Source organism: Citrus clementina, unplaced genomic scaffold, assembly GCF_000493195.1.
Source record: "Citrus clementina cultivar Clemenules unplaced genomic scaffold, Citrus_clementina_v1.0 scaffold_8, whole genome shotgun sequence".
In the NCBI taxonomy this organism is placed as follows: Eukaryota; Viridiplantae; Streptophyta; class Magnoliopsida; order Sapindales; family Rutaceae; genus Citrus; species Citrus x clementina.
Genome location: NW_006262022.1, coordinates 18,253,303 through 18,269,080, shown reverse-complemented (window position 1 = coordinate 18,269,080; position 15,778 = coordinate 18,253,303). Strand labels below are relative to the sequence as shown.

Below are 15,778 nucleotides of genomic sequence, written 5' to 3'. Positions count from 1 at the left end.
TAATATAATAATTATTAATATAGTTTTTATAATAAATTCTATAATTTCATTAATTAATTGGAATAATTATTACTATTAATTAATATAAAAACTATAATTAATAATAATAATTAATATAATTATTATAATTTATTCATATATTATTATTAATAATTAGTATATATAATTATTACTATTAATTAATATATTAATACATCATTAGCAATAATCTATATATATATATAAAGCTGGGACTTGAGAAGGTGATGTGGCATTATCATTTTTCATCTTTGTATATTTTCTATTATCTAATAAATAGAGAAATTTTCTTTTAGATTTGGCTTTTCATCTTCTCATAATTAATTTGATTGTTATTACACAATAACAATTATGTAAAGATTTTAATGAGACATATTCTTTGTAATAAACATTCAAGGAGGAGTGTTATGAATTTATTAAAATAAATGTAGATGTTCATAACATATATCTCTTAGTCTCCCCACTATCTCTCATTAGCAACCTTTAGCTTCCCTATAACTCCCATTATCTCACAAGAAATTATAATCCATAATTTTTCATTAATTTCATGGAGTGATTATGTAACTATAAAATGAGAGCTCATCTTTTTGTTTTGTACGCACACAATTAGAATGAATAAAATCACTTTATAATATATTCTCTCATTTTATTTTTTATCTTATGTTGCTTCTTTATTTGTATTGCTGGTTAATAATTTTTTTTTTATTTTTTATAAGACTGCCTCATCTTAAAAAAAAAATCAATTCATATTTTTTATCAGTTTTATCAAGTGTAAAGTTAGAAAAAAGGATAATGCTAAATTCTTTTTCAAAGCCGCGTGAAACGCGGTTATATTTTCTAGTATAGTAATAATAATAGTTTTTGAATAAATAATCACAATAATTAATATATTATTATTATTATTAATTAATTAATATACTATCATAATAATCATTAATATAATTAATTCATATATTATTAATTAATTAATATAATTATTACTATTAATTAATATCTAAATACATTATTAACAACTACATATTAATAATTATAGTTTTTGAATAAATATTCACAAAAATTAATATATTGTTATAATTAAATAAGTAATATTAATATTACTAATTAATATATTATATAATTAATATAATTAATTAATATATCAATATATTATTGACAATAATTAATAATAATAATAGTGTTCGAATAAATAATCACTATAATAAAATATATAAAATAATAATTATGACAATAATTCATTAAGTACTTTTTAGTAATTTATTACAATCTAACTCATTCCGATTCCGATTCCAAGACAAAGTAAACACATTTATAGCAATCCAGTTCATTCCAATTTCGATTCCTACAGTTCAAGTAAACAATTTATTTTGATTCTCATTCTCTATTCTCATTTCAACCAATTCCCATTCATATTCATTCCGATTTCAGTTTAATAAACACAGTATAAATGTTTCCCGACTTAGAAAAGCATACTATAGAAAACTGTTGCTGTTTGAAAATCGTGCTTGCTAAAATTAATGAAAAAAAAGAAGGAAATTTCCCTCAAAGTCCATTAACTTAAGTTCGAAGGTCTATCAGAGAAGCCCAAAAATATCCCCATGCATTCTTGGCAATGGGCGGGATTGGGCTCAGGCTATGTCAAGTTCTAGCTCGGCCTTATGACTATAATAAATAGTTAAAAAGTCCGACTCTTCAAATTAAGGGTTGAGATTGGCCCAATTCTTATCGGTTCAAGGTCAGGCTCAAGCTTGTATGAGCCCGACCATTATTAATTTTTTTTTTAATAGAATTCTTATTCCTCATTCTTTATTATTGTTTCATTTTTATATTGGTTGTAATCAATTTAGTAAATTACTTTTTATTTAGGTTAATAACAATAAAACATGAAACAACCTAACCAAATTAACTAATTAACCAAACTAACAAGAAGTGAATAAATCAAATACAAAAAAAAATTAATACAATATAGAGATAAATATACTTAAGGTGTAGTTGTAATTACGTTTATGGTGTGTGTATTTTTGAATAACTTTTAAGTATTATTTTTTTATTTTAAAAATTAATTTAAGAATCAAGAACCGGGTCAGGGCTTTTGGTAGAACCCTAACTCTGAATTGAATGTAATGAAACCCGATTCCTTGAACCCTAACTAAACCCTTGACCCTTTAAATTTAGGGTGAAGCCCTAAAAGTTAAGGTCGGGTCTACTGAGCCAAAGACTGGGTCGAGCCTTTTTGCCATTCCTATACACATGCCGCATGTGCCTTACTCAACCTCATTTAAGAGTAGTATCAGAAGCTTTAAATAGTAGCTCACTTAATGGTTACTTGGGCCCTATTTGATATTAGTGATGTCAAAAATATTTGAGTTGTTCATAATCGAGCGATGCGGGCTGGGTTAATATCGAGTGGGAACAAGACTGGATTAGTGTCGAGCTTTACTTGATAAGTTCAGGTTTGCTCTGAAAACTCAAATTTTATAAAAAAATGTTAAAATAATTACATTTATTTAGCCCAACTATTACATATATTTGAAGTCCATATTTTCAAGTCCAATTTCATTAAAATAAAATTAAAAACTTATGAAATTGTGAAATAAATTAAAAAATATAAAACATAAAATCTATTTTTTATAGGCCTAGGTAAAAAAGCCTGACCTGATGCTCGATTTTTTATGCCCAAGTCGAGTGTTCAAAAAATATTTTGGGTTCAAATTCAAACATTGCGATACCTGGGACCGACTTGGATTTTTGCCATCTCTATTTGATTTTGAGGTATTGTAATTTTTAAGTTATAGTTGTTGTGAAAAAAGAAGAAGAAGGTTGTAACCATTAAATAAAAGTGAATTTTGTGTAATAAATATGATTTTTAAGCAATAATTTTTACAAAAGCTATAAATATATTATGGATTTTTTCTTTATAAAAATGATAGATCAAATTAACTTATCTTTGAAGCTATAGTAGTTAGTATTTACTAATGACTTTAATGCTGTAACTTTGAAGGTACAACCGTTTAATCTTAATATCAAATAGTACATATTAAATGGTGAATTTAGAAATATTATAATCCTTCATATCACCCTTTCATACATGTGCCATAATTAGGTGATATAAGGAGAATTGCATTGGGCTGTGAAATAATTAAACAATAATGTTGCTCATCATAATGAAAATTCACATTTGATTACATTTTTTTTTCTACACTTTTGAAAGTAGCATGACTACCAATGGGCCTTTGGCCCAGTGAGAGAATCCTTACACTTACAATGTTGAGTGTAAGAGTTTGAGCCTCCATAAAAACATGATGGAGGTTAATTTAAGTCTTCCCACAATTATCAAATAATTAAGTGGAGCCCGTCTATCCCTCACGAAATGTGAGTGGAGTGGACGGATCTCGAATATTAGAGAGGATTTAAAGAATTTGAGCAGTGCTTCAGATGAGTACATGCCACGAAAAAAGTCTCAGTTGTATAATCTGTTTGTAAATATTAAATGTAATATCTGATGTAATATCAGTAACAGTCCTGTATAATAGTATTCCAAAAAATATATATAGCATGACTCGTTGCTATAATTTAGATATTTAGGTCTTATTTAGTATAACAATAAAATATTTGTTAAACACCAACTGTTGCGATTTAAAAATAAAATTACTTTGATCTACTAATTGTATGTCTTTATTATTTTGTCAAAAATATTATTTAAAAATTATATTTACTATACACTATTAATTTTATTTTATAACTAAAACTTTTTTCACGGCAGTTGCAGTCCTCATTAGCAAACAAGATTAAATCTATTCCATGGGGGAGAAGGGTTGACCTTGGCATTTACGCATTCCCAACAATCAATGACCACCGTTTCATTAATTTTGTTTTGTAAATCCAAGTTCCCAACATCTATTTCCTATAGGAATGTCAGCTACAGGCTTCATAAATTATAGATTTTTTTTAAATTTAGATATAATGCTTAGTTACATTGTACTCATTTTTTCATAACTTCCATCGCAGGTACATTTATAACATACGGTTAAAATCTAATTACAATGTATTATTATTTAATAACTACCAATTGTGTTTTTTAAAAAGTACACGTGCGGCGCTGAGCCCAAATCTGATTTTCTTACCTTGGTTGTTAATGAAGTTGCACATAAAAAAGTTTTTTTTTTTTTTATTCAGCCTTTTAAGGAGCTTTTACCTTCAAAAGATTATGTTTGGAATATTTTTTAGTAGGATTTTTCGTCAATAAGAATATCTAGAACCAACCACTTGGGCTTAGCCCAAGTGGCCAAAGTCACTCCCTCACAAATGTGGTTCAAGCCTCCGCAGACGCATTGTATGGATTTAATTTAAATTTCCTTCCTTGGAGCCCCAGAGCTTGGTGAAGGCAGTCTTTCTCCCAGGATGGGAGCTGACGTCCCTCGAATATTTGAGAGGGTTAAAACTCTGAACGGTGCCATATTAGAATTGATGTTAACGGGTCTCAATATATATATAATTATAAATGTCATCATGAGCAATAGTTCTCATTAAAAAAAAAAAAAGAATATCTAGAACCAAGTAGACGGGCCAAGTTTTAGCATTTTTAATCATTTGAAAAAAAGTTGCCAAATGCTATTAACTAAAAGGTTCCCAGGACAATGTTTGCTTCAATTTTTAAGATTCTGCAAAATTTCCAATGTTGTGCATAACAAGACAATGATTCTCCCATTCGTCTAAAAATATATTGAAAAAAGTCATTCTTGTCAACTCATGATAACCTTACAATTGGTAATTGGCCTACTCGCAACACACTCATAAAAACTTGATCCATTTTTTTTCTTTTTAAAAATGTCTGTACGAGATCCTGTCACATTGTAATACAACACCTGTAGGATTCAATGTGCGCGTATAGATCGAGATTTGATTTAAATAACAACACAATTCTCTACTAATGAAAGACAAGAATTCAATAACTGATACCATAGGTATGGAATTTTGCGATCATAATCAGCAATTAACACATGCATAAACTCATTTACCTCTGAATATGATATTTGCACTCCACCCAAATGTCAGTACTTTGGGTGTATGAACATATCCTTCTTTGCCCTTATCCTCTGCTTTCTTCAAGCGGAGTACGAATCTCTGTACCAATATGCCAACAAAATATGCAGATGACATGGCAAGATGGAGAAGCACGATCAAGCCAGAAGGCATGAGCAATATCAATGCTACTAAATATGGGCCTCATCCAGTCTTTAGAGGACCTGTATTCATTGACTTTTCGAAGACTCTTACTACAGGCATTCCATCACCATCATCATTACTAACCCTCCATGACCGATCCTTTTTCCTCTGAGGCTTCTTGTGTTGTTTATGCGATGCACTGGGCTTCTTAACATTGACCTTTTTTGAAGCAAGCCCATTGGCCAGGTCAAATGAGCTAAGATCGTCCAGCACATGCTCGAGAACAGGTGTTGTTCTATCGCCATTTGCTGGAACTTCTTCCGCATCAGATGCATCGGATTCATGCAATTCCAACAAGCTGGATGCTTGAGTATCTTCCATGCCAACTTCCTCATGAGACATTCCAGGAGGCATCTCAAAATGGGGCAGCTTCCCATCAATAAAATCCTTCAAAATTATGCGAGCTGCTCTAGTTTCATCAGGCAGTCCACTTGAAGCAACATAACCACGAGAAGTACAATAAGCCCTCAAAAGTTCTAATGCCAAAGGTGGCCGAGACTGAGATTCATATGGCTTAGGTTTTGGTAGATTTATCTTGTAGACATTCTCAATGACATGTCTTGGGACGCGATTGGCCACAACTTGGACAGCTTGCCGGTGTTCAGTCATCCGATCAATAGGCAGAACTCCAGAAGCAACCATATCATATCTAGAGATTGAGAAGGATGGGAACACCAAGCCAGGACAGTCACAGAGGACCAATTTTTCAGAGATTATCAATGTTTGGAAATGCTTGGTTTTTCCGGGGGTAGAGGTGACACCCGTCCGTTTCTGGCCGACCAAAGCATTGATAGTTGAGCTTTTCCCTACATTAGGATACCCCACAAATCCCACAATTACATTCTTAGGTGCTACATTTCCTGCAAAACTTTCATCAACAGACTGAACATTTGATTTGCCTGTGCTACTGCAGCCTGCTTGCCTTCTCATTTTCACTATCTCTTCTGCCTCATACTGCAAACGGGCCAAAAGCTCTTCTCTGCTATATACTTTTGTTTCAGGGTCATCTATATTTTGTTGGGTATCCTGTGTCCTCCAAGTGTCACTGACTGCTTTACCCTCTAGAGCTGCAGAGGCAGCTTTAGCTGACCAGAACACAAAGAGGATATCATGATCCTTAAAGTACTTTGCCCATCTTTTCCTGCGATGAAAGCCAAGGCAATGTAAGAGGTCACAGAATTGAAGTGCGGCAGACTTGGTAATGTAGACAATCACCTGACAGAAAATGGTAAGAGATCTGCCTTGTTCACCAAAAGCAGTGTTCTCTTATACTTGTCAATTTCTCGTGCATAAGCCTGCATTAGATAATACCCAATGTTGAGTGATGTAACTATATGATAGTGGCAAATAATAAGAAAAATATATGATCACTTTTGAATGGATAATTCCCTCGAATACAAGAATAAAAGATTTAATTTATATTATTTAGTAAAGCATATAAGAGACCAGAATATGCTTTTAAGTCAAATAAGAAAATAAGGAATAAATTATTTCTAAACTAAACATAAATAAGAAAACATAACTCCAAATATAGTCATTAAAAGAGATCCAAAGATTAAGTCCCTTCCATCTTTCCCTAATTCCTTCTTTTTTCATTTTTCCGTTCCCCACAAAGGGGTAGAAAGTAATTTTTTTCATCTGACAATGAATAACCTTCTTCAGCCCGAAATCAGATGCAATAGCTCGTCGAAAATGATTAGTATTGATGTTTTTTTGAAGGTTAACCCAATAATGAGGGGTTAGGGGGAGGGGGTTCAAGAACTGTGTACAAAATTCACAATTCAAATATTACATGTTTTCCAATCAAAATTAAAAAAAAAAAAAGAATGTTACATCTTTCCAAGTGAAGAGACTTAACATTTTAATTCACAGTGCATCTAAACTAATGAAGCCCAAGAGAATTCAAATCTCAAAACAGAGCCTTAAGTTAATATGAGTAAGATGAATATCGTTTATAACAAAAGAAATAACACATTACCTCAAGATCAGGGCAGCGGTAGAACAGGGGGTCTCGTGCATCAACAACCATCACAATCTGAAAAAAGGATACACAATGTGACCAGAATATCATGATGTAAATCAGACAAAAGGAGAGATTAATGTGGTGAATACAAGCATAACAACAATAGATGAAATAATACTTTATGAATACAGACAAGTAACAAACAAAAGCAGGTGCTAACTCAAAAACTGCTAAACCCAAAAACTATCCTTACAGATATAGGTTCACTAATGTTGAAGTTCAGCCAGACAATACCACAAGGAAACAGAAATTCTAATTATCCAATACAAATAAAAAGTTCAAAGAGGTAGGACATCAATTAGACCACAAACAAACATGAATGCATAAGGCACACAATATCAGATTTAAGCCAGTATTTGCATTTCTGATCTATGTGGTTTGGAAAATTAGGGAATATAAGTTCAAAAATAGAGCCCACAATATCAATATCAAATATCTAAAAAAATCTCTAGTGAAATTAAAGAAGCACCGATAGGAATAGAGTTAACAAAGCTTTTTCAAAATCATATATTGACATAACTAAAGATAGCAGTCCAGCAAGAAAAATGTAAACATAACACGATTAACAGAAAAAAAGCTTTACCAAGTCACTACGTTCAAGAACCCGCCAAAGCTGTCTCCACATATCCAAATTCTTCTCAAACGGAGTAAGAACAAGCTTCTCATTTTCCTCCAGCCTGAACCAAACACAGCACAACTCCACATAAACACAAATAAGAATTAAAAATCAATTATTAAAAAAAAAAAGCCGATTGTAAACAGAGCTAACCTGGCAAGACTCCGCCGCCAAGCTAAAAAAGCTTGTCTCTCATTATCATCAAGCTCCTCCACAGACATTGAAGGATTCCACGGCGGCCTACGTGGCACTCTAAGGTTGCCAGCGTGCAACGCTTCCTCCTCCTTCCTCTCCTCCGCCGTCATCATCATCTCTCTGGTACTACTCCTGGACCCCTCATCTCTAAATACCCATTATTATTATTATTATTAAAATTAGATTAAACTTTATAATTTCATTTATGGATTAATGAAAAAAAGAAAAAAGAAAAAAGAAAAGAAAAGGGGGAACTCACAAATTGATGAGGGGGATAGGGACGGGGTAGGCCTCGGCTTCCTCCGCCTGTTGAATGACGGCATCGATGTCGTTGACGTCAGTGACGGATTCAAGAACCTTCTTGTGTTGCTTCCTGTAGAATTTGCCCTTTTCTTTGGTTTCTTGGATCATGTGATTGTGGTGCTTCACTAGGGCTCTTCCGAGTCCTGTCTTTTCGTTCTTCCCCATTTGGTCGCTTTGATGATGAAACCCTAATCAGCAGATGCTATATATGCTGCTGGCTAATAGATACTAAAGGGGATTAAAAGAAAGTGATGATGATGATGAATGACAATTGCCGGGCATATTATTATAACAAATATCAGTGCCAAAACTCTTGGCGGTGGCAATAGAAAGGGTTATTGAATATGTATGTAGCAGCAGCCTTCTAATTTGTTTAAAAATTTTGATATTAGGACTGCCTTGTTTCTATTTCATATTTCGGGCTATTAGTTTTCAAATTGGGTCGTTTTTTCACAGCCCATAAAGTACCTTGTAAGTAGGGATGGCAATGGGGAGGGGAGGGGAGGGTACCAATCTCCCCATACCCATCTCCGATATTTTGTTATGTCCCCGTCCCCTCCCCGTCCCCGTCAGAATTGCTTAAGTGAATCCCCATCCCCTCCCCGAATAATAACAGGGGATCCCCGAGGGTCCCCGGTCCCCGAATAATTAATAGTCTAATACATTTTTTTTTCGATTTTAAATTAATCATATTAAAATAAAAAATTCAGATAAAAATAAAATTCAAAATATATCTTGCATTAATATTGATCCATTTCAAAGTCACATTCAAAATATAAATTATTAAAATAATTATCTTTGTCAATGACTCAATCTTCATTATCCTACAATAAAAAGAAAAAAAATTATTTTTATATCGGCAATAAAATAAATGTAGATACTTAATTAATATTTTTAATAAAACTATTTACCTCCTGCTCCTCCTGTTCTTCCTCGAGAAATGTGGCAAATTGAGAGCTAGCCTCAGATTTCAAACCTAAAACAATGAAAATGATATAAGTAACGTAACTTATAAGCGCAAATATTAATAATTGTATAATATAATTACAATGTAAAATAAACTCATACTGCTATTGTAAGCTCGTAACCAACTTTGACAGCACATTAAGGCCTCCAATGTGCTTGGATGAAGTTTGTTACGGTGTGAGCTCACAACTCTACCACCGGTACTAAAAGCTGATTCAGAAGCAACTGTTGTAATTGGAATTGCCAAAATATCTCTAGCAATTCGAGCTAATGTAGGATACGAATTAGGATTAGAATTGTTGTAAATTATAATTAGGCAGCTCTCTCCTGTATCATTGTGGTTTGGATTAAAAATTTAAGACTTTAATTAGTTAATTAAGTTTAAAAGTTTAATAATATAACTATTTTAATATTTATTATTTTTAACAATATTTATAATTTTTTTATTTAGTTATTAGTAATTTTAAAAATAAAAATAAAAATAAAAATTAAAATGGGGAAATGGGTAGGGGATGGGGATTCCACCTCATCCCCGTCCCCTCCCCGAATAAAAAATTGGGTAAAAAATTTTCCCCGTCCCCTCCCCGAATAACAAATTGGGTATAAAATTATCCCCGTACCCTCCCCGAATGGGGAAAATCCCCGAGGGTACCCGTCCCCGTGGGGATTTTTGCCATCCCTACTTGTAAAACACTTTTTTTTTTCACATAAATTATTTTAATAACTAATGTTAAGTTAATTTATTTCTTAATGAGTGCTGATGTTTGTCCCGGGTCAAATCTCGAAACTGCGTCAAACGACGCTGTTTCGTCCATAATTTTCTTTTGTTTTTATTTATCATGAAACGACGACGTTTAGGGCTTAGAGTAAATGGCAAAGCAAAAGCCATTTCCTTCATCGATCAAAAACTTCCACAGAACCCAGTTGCCCTTTCCACAACTTGATAAATTTGTGAGGAACATCCTAACACATGAATAAGTAGCATCACAGCTTGATTGTAGAGCTAATATGACATAGATTTGGAACAGATTGTCACAACACTCACTTCCTTTTTCGTTTGTGACTATCAGAAATCCCAATTGAATAAAAAAGTGAAGCATCCAAAGTGGCATGGTTTCTTGAAGTAAGGAATGCTGAAATGAGGAGATACTTTACAGAAGTAGAGATATGGAAGCCTATATCATCAAGATCTCCAGAACCCACTGATTTCCTACCACCTCATTTTCTTATGGTCTCCTGATTGACTTTACATTCAAGGCACGGTTGAGATGCAGCCCGGAATATCTCATTCAAAGAAAAAAAAATTAAAGCAGAAACATTGTCATTAAGAGAACAAAGAGGAAGAAGCAAGGGGTCTGCAGTTGGGTTGAACGAAGAAAAAGAAGAAATCAAAACAAAGAAAAAAAAATAGAAACAGAAACGATGTCGTTTCAAAACGAATAAAAAAAAATGATGGACGAAACGGCGTCGTTTGATGCGGTTTTGGGGTTTGACCCGGGGCAAACATCATTTTCCTTTCTTAATTTAAATAGAATTTCATCCACTTTCGCATTACTTTTCAAATAAAATTTATTTAAATAGAACTTTTATTAGTAGAATTTTCAAAAAAAAAATTAATTATTTAGTTATCAATGAGAGCTTTTATTAAAAATTATAAGATTATTTTAATAGACAAGTTTTTTTAAAGTTAAATTATAAAAAAATAAAATAAGATTATCAAATAAGTTTATTTTAAATATCTTAACATTTTAAATAAACTTTTCAACCTCTACTCTCAAAAGTCTAAAATTTAAAATTTTACTAATGGAGGTAAAATATCTTATTTAATTTTTAAAAATTTTACTGTAAAAACAACTAAACAACAAAAAAAATTAAAAAGAGTTTATGGAATTAAATAAGTACTTATAACCATTAGATAAGTTATATTAAACATGTACCTTATTTAACCACTTAAATAAGTTATTATTTTAACAAATATTTTACCCCTATCTCATATATATTTTAAAAAGATTTTAAGAGTTTAGATTTATAGAGATAGAAATTATATAAAAAATGAAAATTATTAAAAAATTTAGGATTTGTATATATATTTTATAAATAGAAAAATTACTTTTTTTAAGGGTTAAATTTTATGGAAAGATGTTAATTTAACATTTAAGTTTGTATTTCATAAATGAAAATAGGATGTTTTAACTTTTAAGGGAAAAAAAAAACAAATGTTAAAGAGGTGTTGGAAGCTTGACTCTTCCAAATTTTGAGGTAAAATATTTTTGGCCCAAAAAAGCCCAGAAAGACACATAAGTTTCTGATTTCCAAAACTACCCTCAAATTTTATAGGATACATTTGTTGTGTGTTTATGTATGTGGGCAGCACGTGTCATTTGCAAAAGCCAAAATGCTTCAAGAATGAGAAGTCTTGCGTGCTACTTTTTCATTCTTTTCTTGTAACATACTAATATGTATGCTTCAATCAATCACGATAATATTTACATTCATGTGGCAAGCACTGAATAGTGAAAGAGCATTACTTTAATGGTACGTTTACTTCATGTGAATGGGAATATGATGGAATGAGAATGAGGAATGGGAATGTGATTTCAATGTCTATTTGGCAAAAATAAATAGGAATGTGAATGTGCTAGAATGTCATTGATGTGTTTACTTGGCAAAACAAATGAAATGAGGAATGAGAATGAGAATCAATTTACCAAAATACCCATAGTATTAATAATTAATAAAAATAATTAATTTATCATCATTAACAATATTATCATTATTGTTTTTGTTGTTATTATTACTAAAATTTATTAACTTTATTATTTTAGTTATTATTAATTATTGTTAATATTATTTTTATTAATATTATCATTATTAACATTTTATTATTATTATTATTATTATTATTATTATTATTATTATTAACTTTATTATTTTAGTTACTATTAATTATTGTTAATATTATTTTTATTAATATTATCATTATTAACATTTTATTATTATTATTATTATTATTATTATTATTATTAACTTTATTATTTTAGTTACTATTAATTATTGTTAATATTATTTTTATTAATATTATCATTATTAACATTTATTATTATTATTAACTTTATTATTTTAATTATTATTTATTATTGTTATTACTATTTTTATTAATATTATCATTATTAACATTTATTATTATTATTATTATTATTATTATTAAAATTAAATTTTATTAACTTTATTATTTTAGTTATTATTAATTAATAATAATAATAACAACAATAAGGATAATATTGTTAATAATGATAAATTAATTATTATTTTTATCATTATTTTTATTGTTAATAATGAAAATAATAATAATAAAGTTAATAAAATTTAATAATAATAATAATAATAATAATTATTATTATTATTAATGACATTTAAAATAATAAAATTATTTGTGATTTGAATAAGGGTAATTTAGGAAGTATGAAAAAGTTAGAAGGATAGAAAAGTAAATTTATGTTTCATTCACATTCCCACATTTTCATTCCCAACTCTCCCATAAGAATGAGATTCTCATTCCTTAATTCTCAAATTGTGTGGGACCCACATATTTTATTCTCATTCCCAAATTACATTTTGCTAAGTAAATATAGGTTTCATTTCCATTCCCCAAACTCACAAGTAAACACACCATAAGAACACAAAAGTCATTTTCCTAGAATAAATGTGCAAAACCACTGTTTGAACAGTAATACTAAACATACCTTAAAGCTCTCTAACATCTTTTAGACATTGAAGTCGCTTTTGACATGTTGTTTGTATACTACATTGTATTACATAAAGTAATACAATTAATTTTGGCAGTATAATAAAAAGTAGCATTAGGTTGCATTATTAATCACTTTGCAAGAAGTTTATGAAATGGGATCCTCAATTTGGTCTTGGACTCATGGGCGTGGGCGTTCATTTGATGAGTTTGTTACCACTATAAGGTTAAGATATTGGTATTATGAAATACCAACCCATATGTTATAGTGTCATTGAGGAGTTATCGTTGCATGATGATTCTTTCATGATCTGATCTAAACTGAACAAAAATTCAAGTGGTGATTGATAATAACTTATAAAAAAATAAAAAAGAGTTAAATCATATACCCATGTACTATGTACTATTACCAAAAGGTACATGACATAGTATTTTTAAAAATTCAAGAGAGTTTAGATTTAGATAGATCACTTAATTTAAAACTATTAAACTGTATTTTTAAAGTGTTTAGTGAATACTTGTTGCAGAAACTAAGGTGATTTTATACTATATGCACTTGTTTGATCTTTTATTATTTTATCAAAATTATCATAACATCATTAATTAACTTTTATTTCGTAGAACAGTGGTACAATACCAAAAGTAGCCGCAATTTCCAACATTTCTTGTACTCAGCGTTATTTTTGGGTTGGAATTTCAGCCAAAATATCTAGATTTGTGTTCCATGCTTTTGAATGGAACGCATGGATGGCTGGATGCAATTAAACGGCCTATATAAACATCTATATATAACTTCAAATTTGCACGATCTCGAAGAGACGGCGAGCCAGCGGATACTGTAAAATTGAAGTAATTAAAGGATCTATAGAATTGAGAGAGAAGAGGAGATGAAGCAGCTATTGTTTCTTGTAGCGTTGTACATGTGCCGCTGCATATTGCTTCTTCGTAAATATCCACCCATTGATCATACAGCAGGTCACATCAAAGATTGTCTATTGCCTTCGCCGCCGTCTCCATAGGCACCTCTTGGCAGTCATCCATAATGAGTTCAATATGCATGCATGCATGCACGGAACCACACACAATATATTACTAGTAACGCTTGGTTTTAATTTGTAAGTGCATGTTGTGATTATGCACTTATATTATGCTCTTGATCTGGAATTGTACAAGTATGAGGTTTAATCTTAATCATTGATAAATCACTAAAGATATAATACGTCACAATATAACTCGACATTATATGTAATGGTATCATAGGGAGTAATGATGCTGCTAATACTTTGGCTAATTAACTTAAAGTGTCTCAAGATTTGTTCGGATGGTTTCGTGTTTCTTATTTCTTGTCATCAATTGCATTTCCAATTCATAACATGCTGATTGCTGACATTTATTAATTTTTAGGTCAATTTGCACTAGCAAAATATAAAAAATTCTACCTTAAATTAAGGCAGCTTCTTGTTTTTTTTTTTTTTTTTTTGAAAGCCGGCGGCTTCTTGTTTGGAAACGGGAGGACAAAGCAAATAAATACCAGTCGGTAATATTTCCAAACGACAGAGTTCGCGGGTTCTTCGCCAATCACTAATGGTTCTAGAATGCATGCATGCAAAGATGTTTACGCAACTACTTATTATTATAATCAGGTCAAAAGCCCTAGAAATAATTTTTTGTGCAGAATTAGCTGGGCCCGCATTCCATACAACAAATTACAAGGTAGGCTCTCCTAGCTTGAGAAGACCTTGGGGCATCCCTCCAAGAATTGCAATGCAGGACAGTTCTGGATCATGACCCTCATTGATCACTCATACACCCCGTCCAGGTGAGTGAGTTTTATCATAGCTCGAAGGTCGTTATTTATATGCTGTTTATGGCAATTTCTGTTGGTTTATATTCCATGTAGGACTTTGTTCGAATCCTTGTACTTGACTGCTTTAAACTTTATTAAGTCAAACCAGCAATGATGTCTTCATATTGCAGTGAAAAAAAAAACATTATTTTTTATTGGTATATTCGTCCTTGAGAGCTTCACTTATTTGGATTAGTTGCATGATAGTTATTTGTGCAAAATTAAGTGGAATCTTATAAGAAGTAGAAGCTACTTTTATCTTTCCGTCTCTCTCTGTGCTCATCTTTGCTTCACAGCAAAAGCATCTGTATACTTCAGCGGGGAGGAAGCTTATACTTCCTCTCCGGCTAACACCCACTTTTCTATCTTAGTACTTTCTTTTAGTTTTAACTTTTGTGTGAAAGTATTCTATTTCCAGTTTCCACCCAAATACATAGACTTTTGGTAGTTTTATTTCTATCATATTATCAATAAAGTTAAGGATTCTAACATTTAAGTCCTGAGTTAAGCCCCAATGCATGCGTCACTTATTTATTGAATGATGGATTTCATATTTTATAAAACTGCTTAATCACTATTGGATGAATGAATATCACATCAGTTGAGATTCAAATTTAGACTTTCATATTAGGATGCCTAATATTGCTCGTAGAATTGTAAATATGTGGTGATTTTATTTCCATCAAAATCTTGATCTATGATAGCATATGAGTTTTTTAAGAGTTAATTTCTGTATTAAAATTTACTCTTTGTGTAGATTTGAAACTTATAAGTTTTAAATATAGAAAGCATGAGATTAGTTTTGGCATCTGTTGGTAGAGCCAATACCAAAAGCAAAGATCG

General features: G+C 31.0%; 1 protein-coding gene and 1 non-coding gene across 2 annotated transcripts; both read right to left on the bottom strand.

Moving 5' to 3' along the window:
* Positions 1 to 4,722: 4,722 nt before the first annotated feature.
* LOC18035257 (GTPase LSG1-1) lies at positions 4,723 to 8,543 on the bottom strand. Its single transcript, XM_006424018.2, has 6 exons — positions 8,335 to 8,543; positions 8,034 to 8,222; positions 7,848 to 7,941; positions 7,220 to 7,276; positions 6,457 to 6,536; positions 4,723 to 6,382 (listed from the first exon to the last, which is right to left on the bottom strand). The coding sequence occupies exons 1-6, from the start codon at positions 8,541 to 8,543 to the stop codon at positions 5,242 to 5,244; spliced, it is 1,770 nt and encodes a 589-aa protein (XP_006424081.1). The 3' UTR covers positions 4,723 to 5,241.
* Positions 8,544 to 14,761: 6,218 nt separating this feature from the next.
* On the bottom strand, positions 14,762 to 14,916 carry LOC112096596. Its single transcript, XR_002904497.1, has one exon. It is a non-coding gene; the product is annotated as a U1 spliceosomal RNA (small nuclear RNA).
* Between the last annotated feature and the right edge of the window lie 862 nt (positions 14,917 to 15,778).

Bases quoted from the DNA above. Each gene is read 5' to 3' on its own strand.
- LOC18035257 (XM_006424018.2), bottom strand. From the start codon at position 8,543: ATGGGGAAGAACGAAAAGACAGGACTCGGAAGAGCCCTAGTGAAGCAC. The intron at 7,277-7,847 runs GTAAAGCTTTTT...TCCTTTTTTCAG, and splicing joins TTCTTGAACGTAGTGACTTG to ATTGTGATGGTTGTTGATGC. The intron at 6,383-6,456 runs GTGATTGTCTAC...CTTTCATCGCAG, and splicing joins CTCTTACCATTTTCTGTCAG to GAAAAGATGGGCAAAGTACT.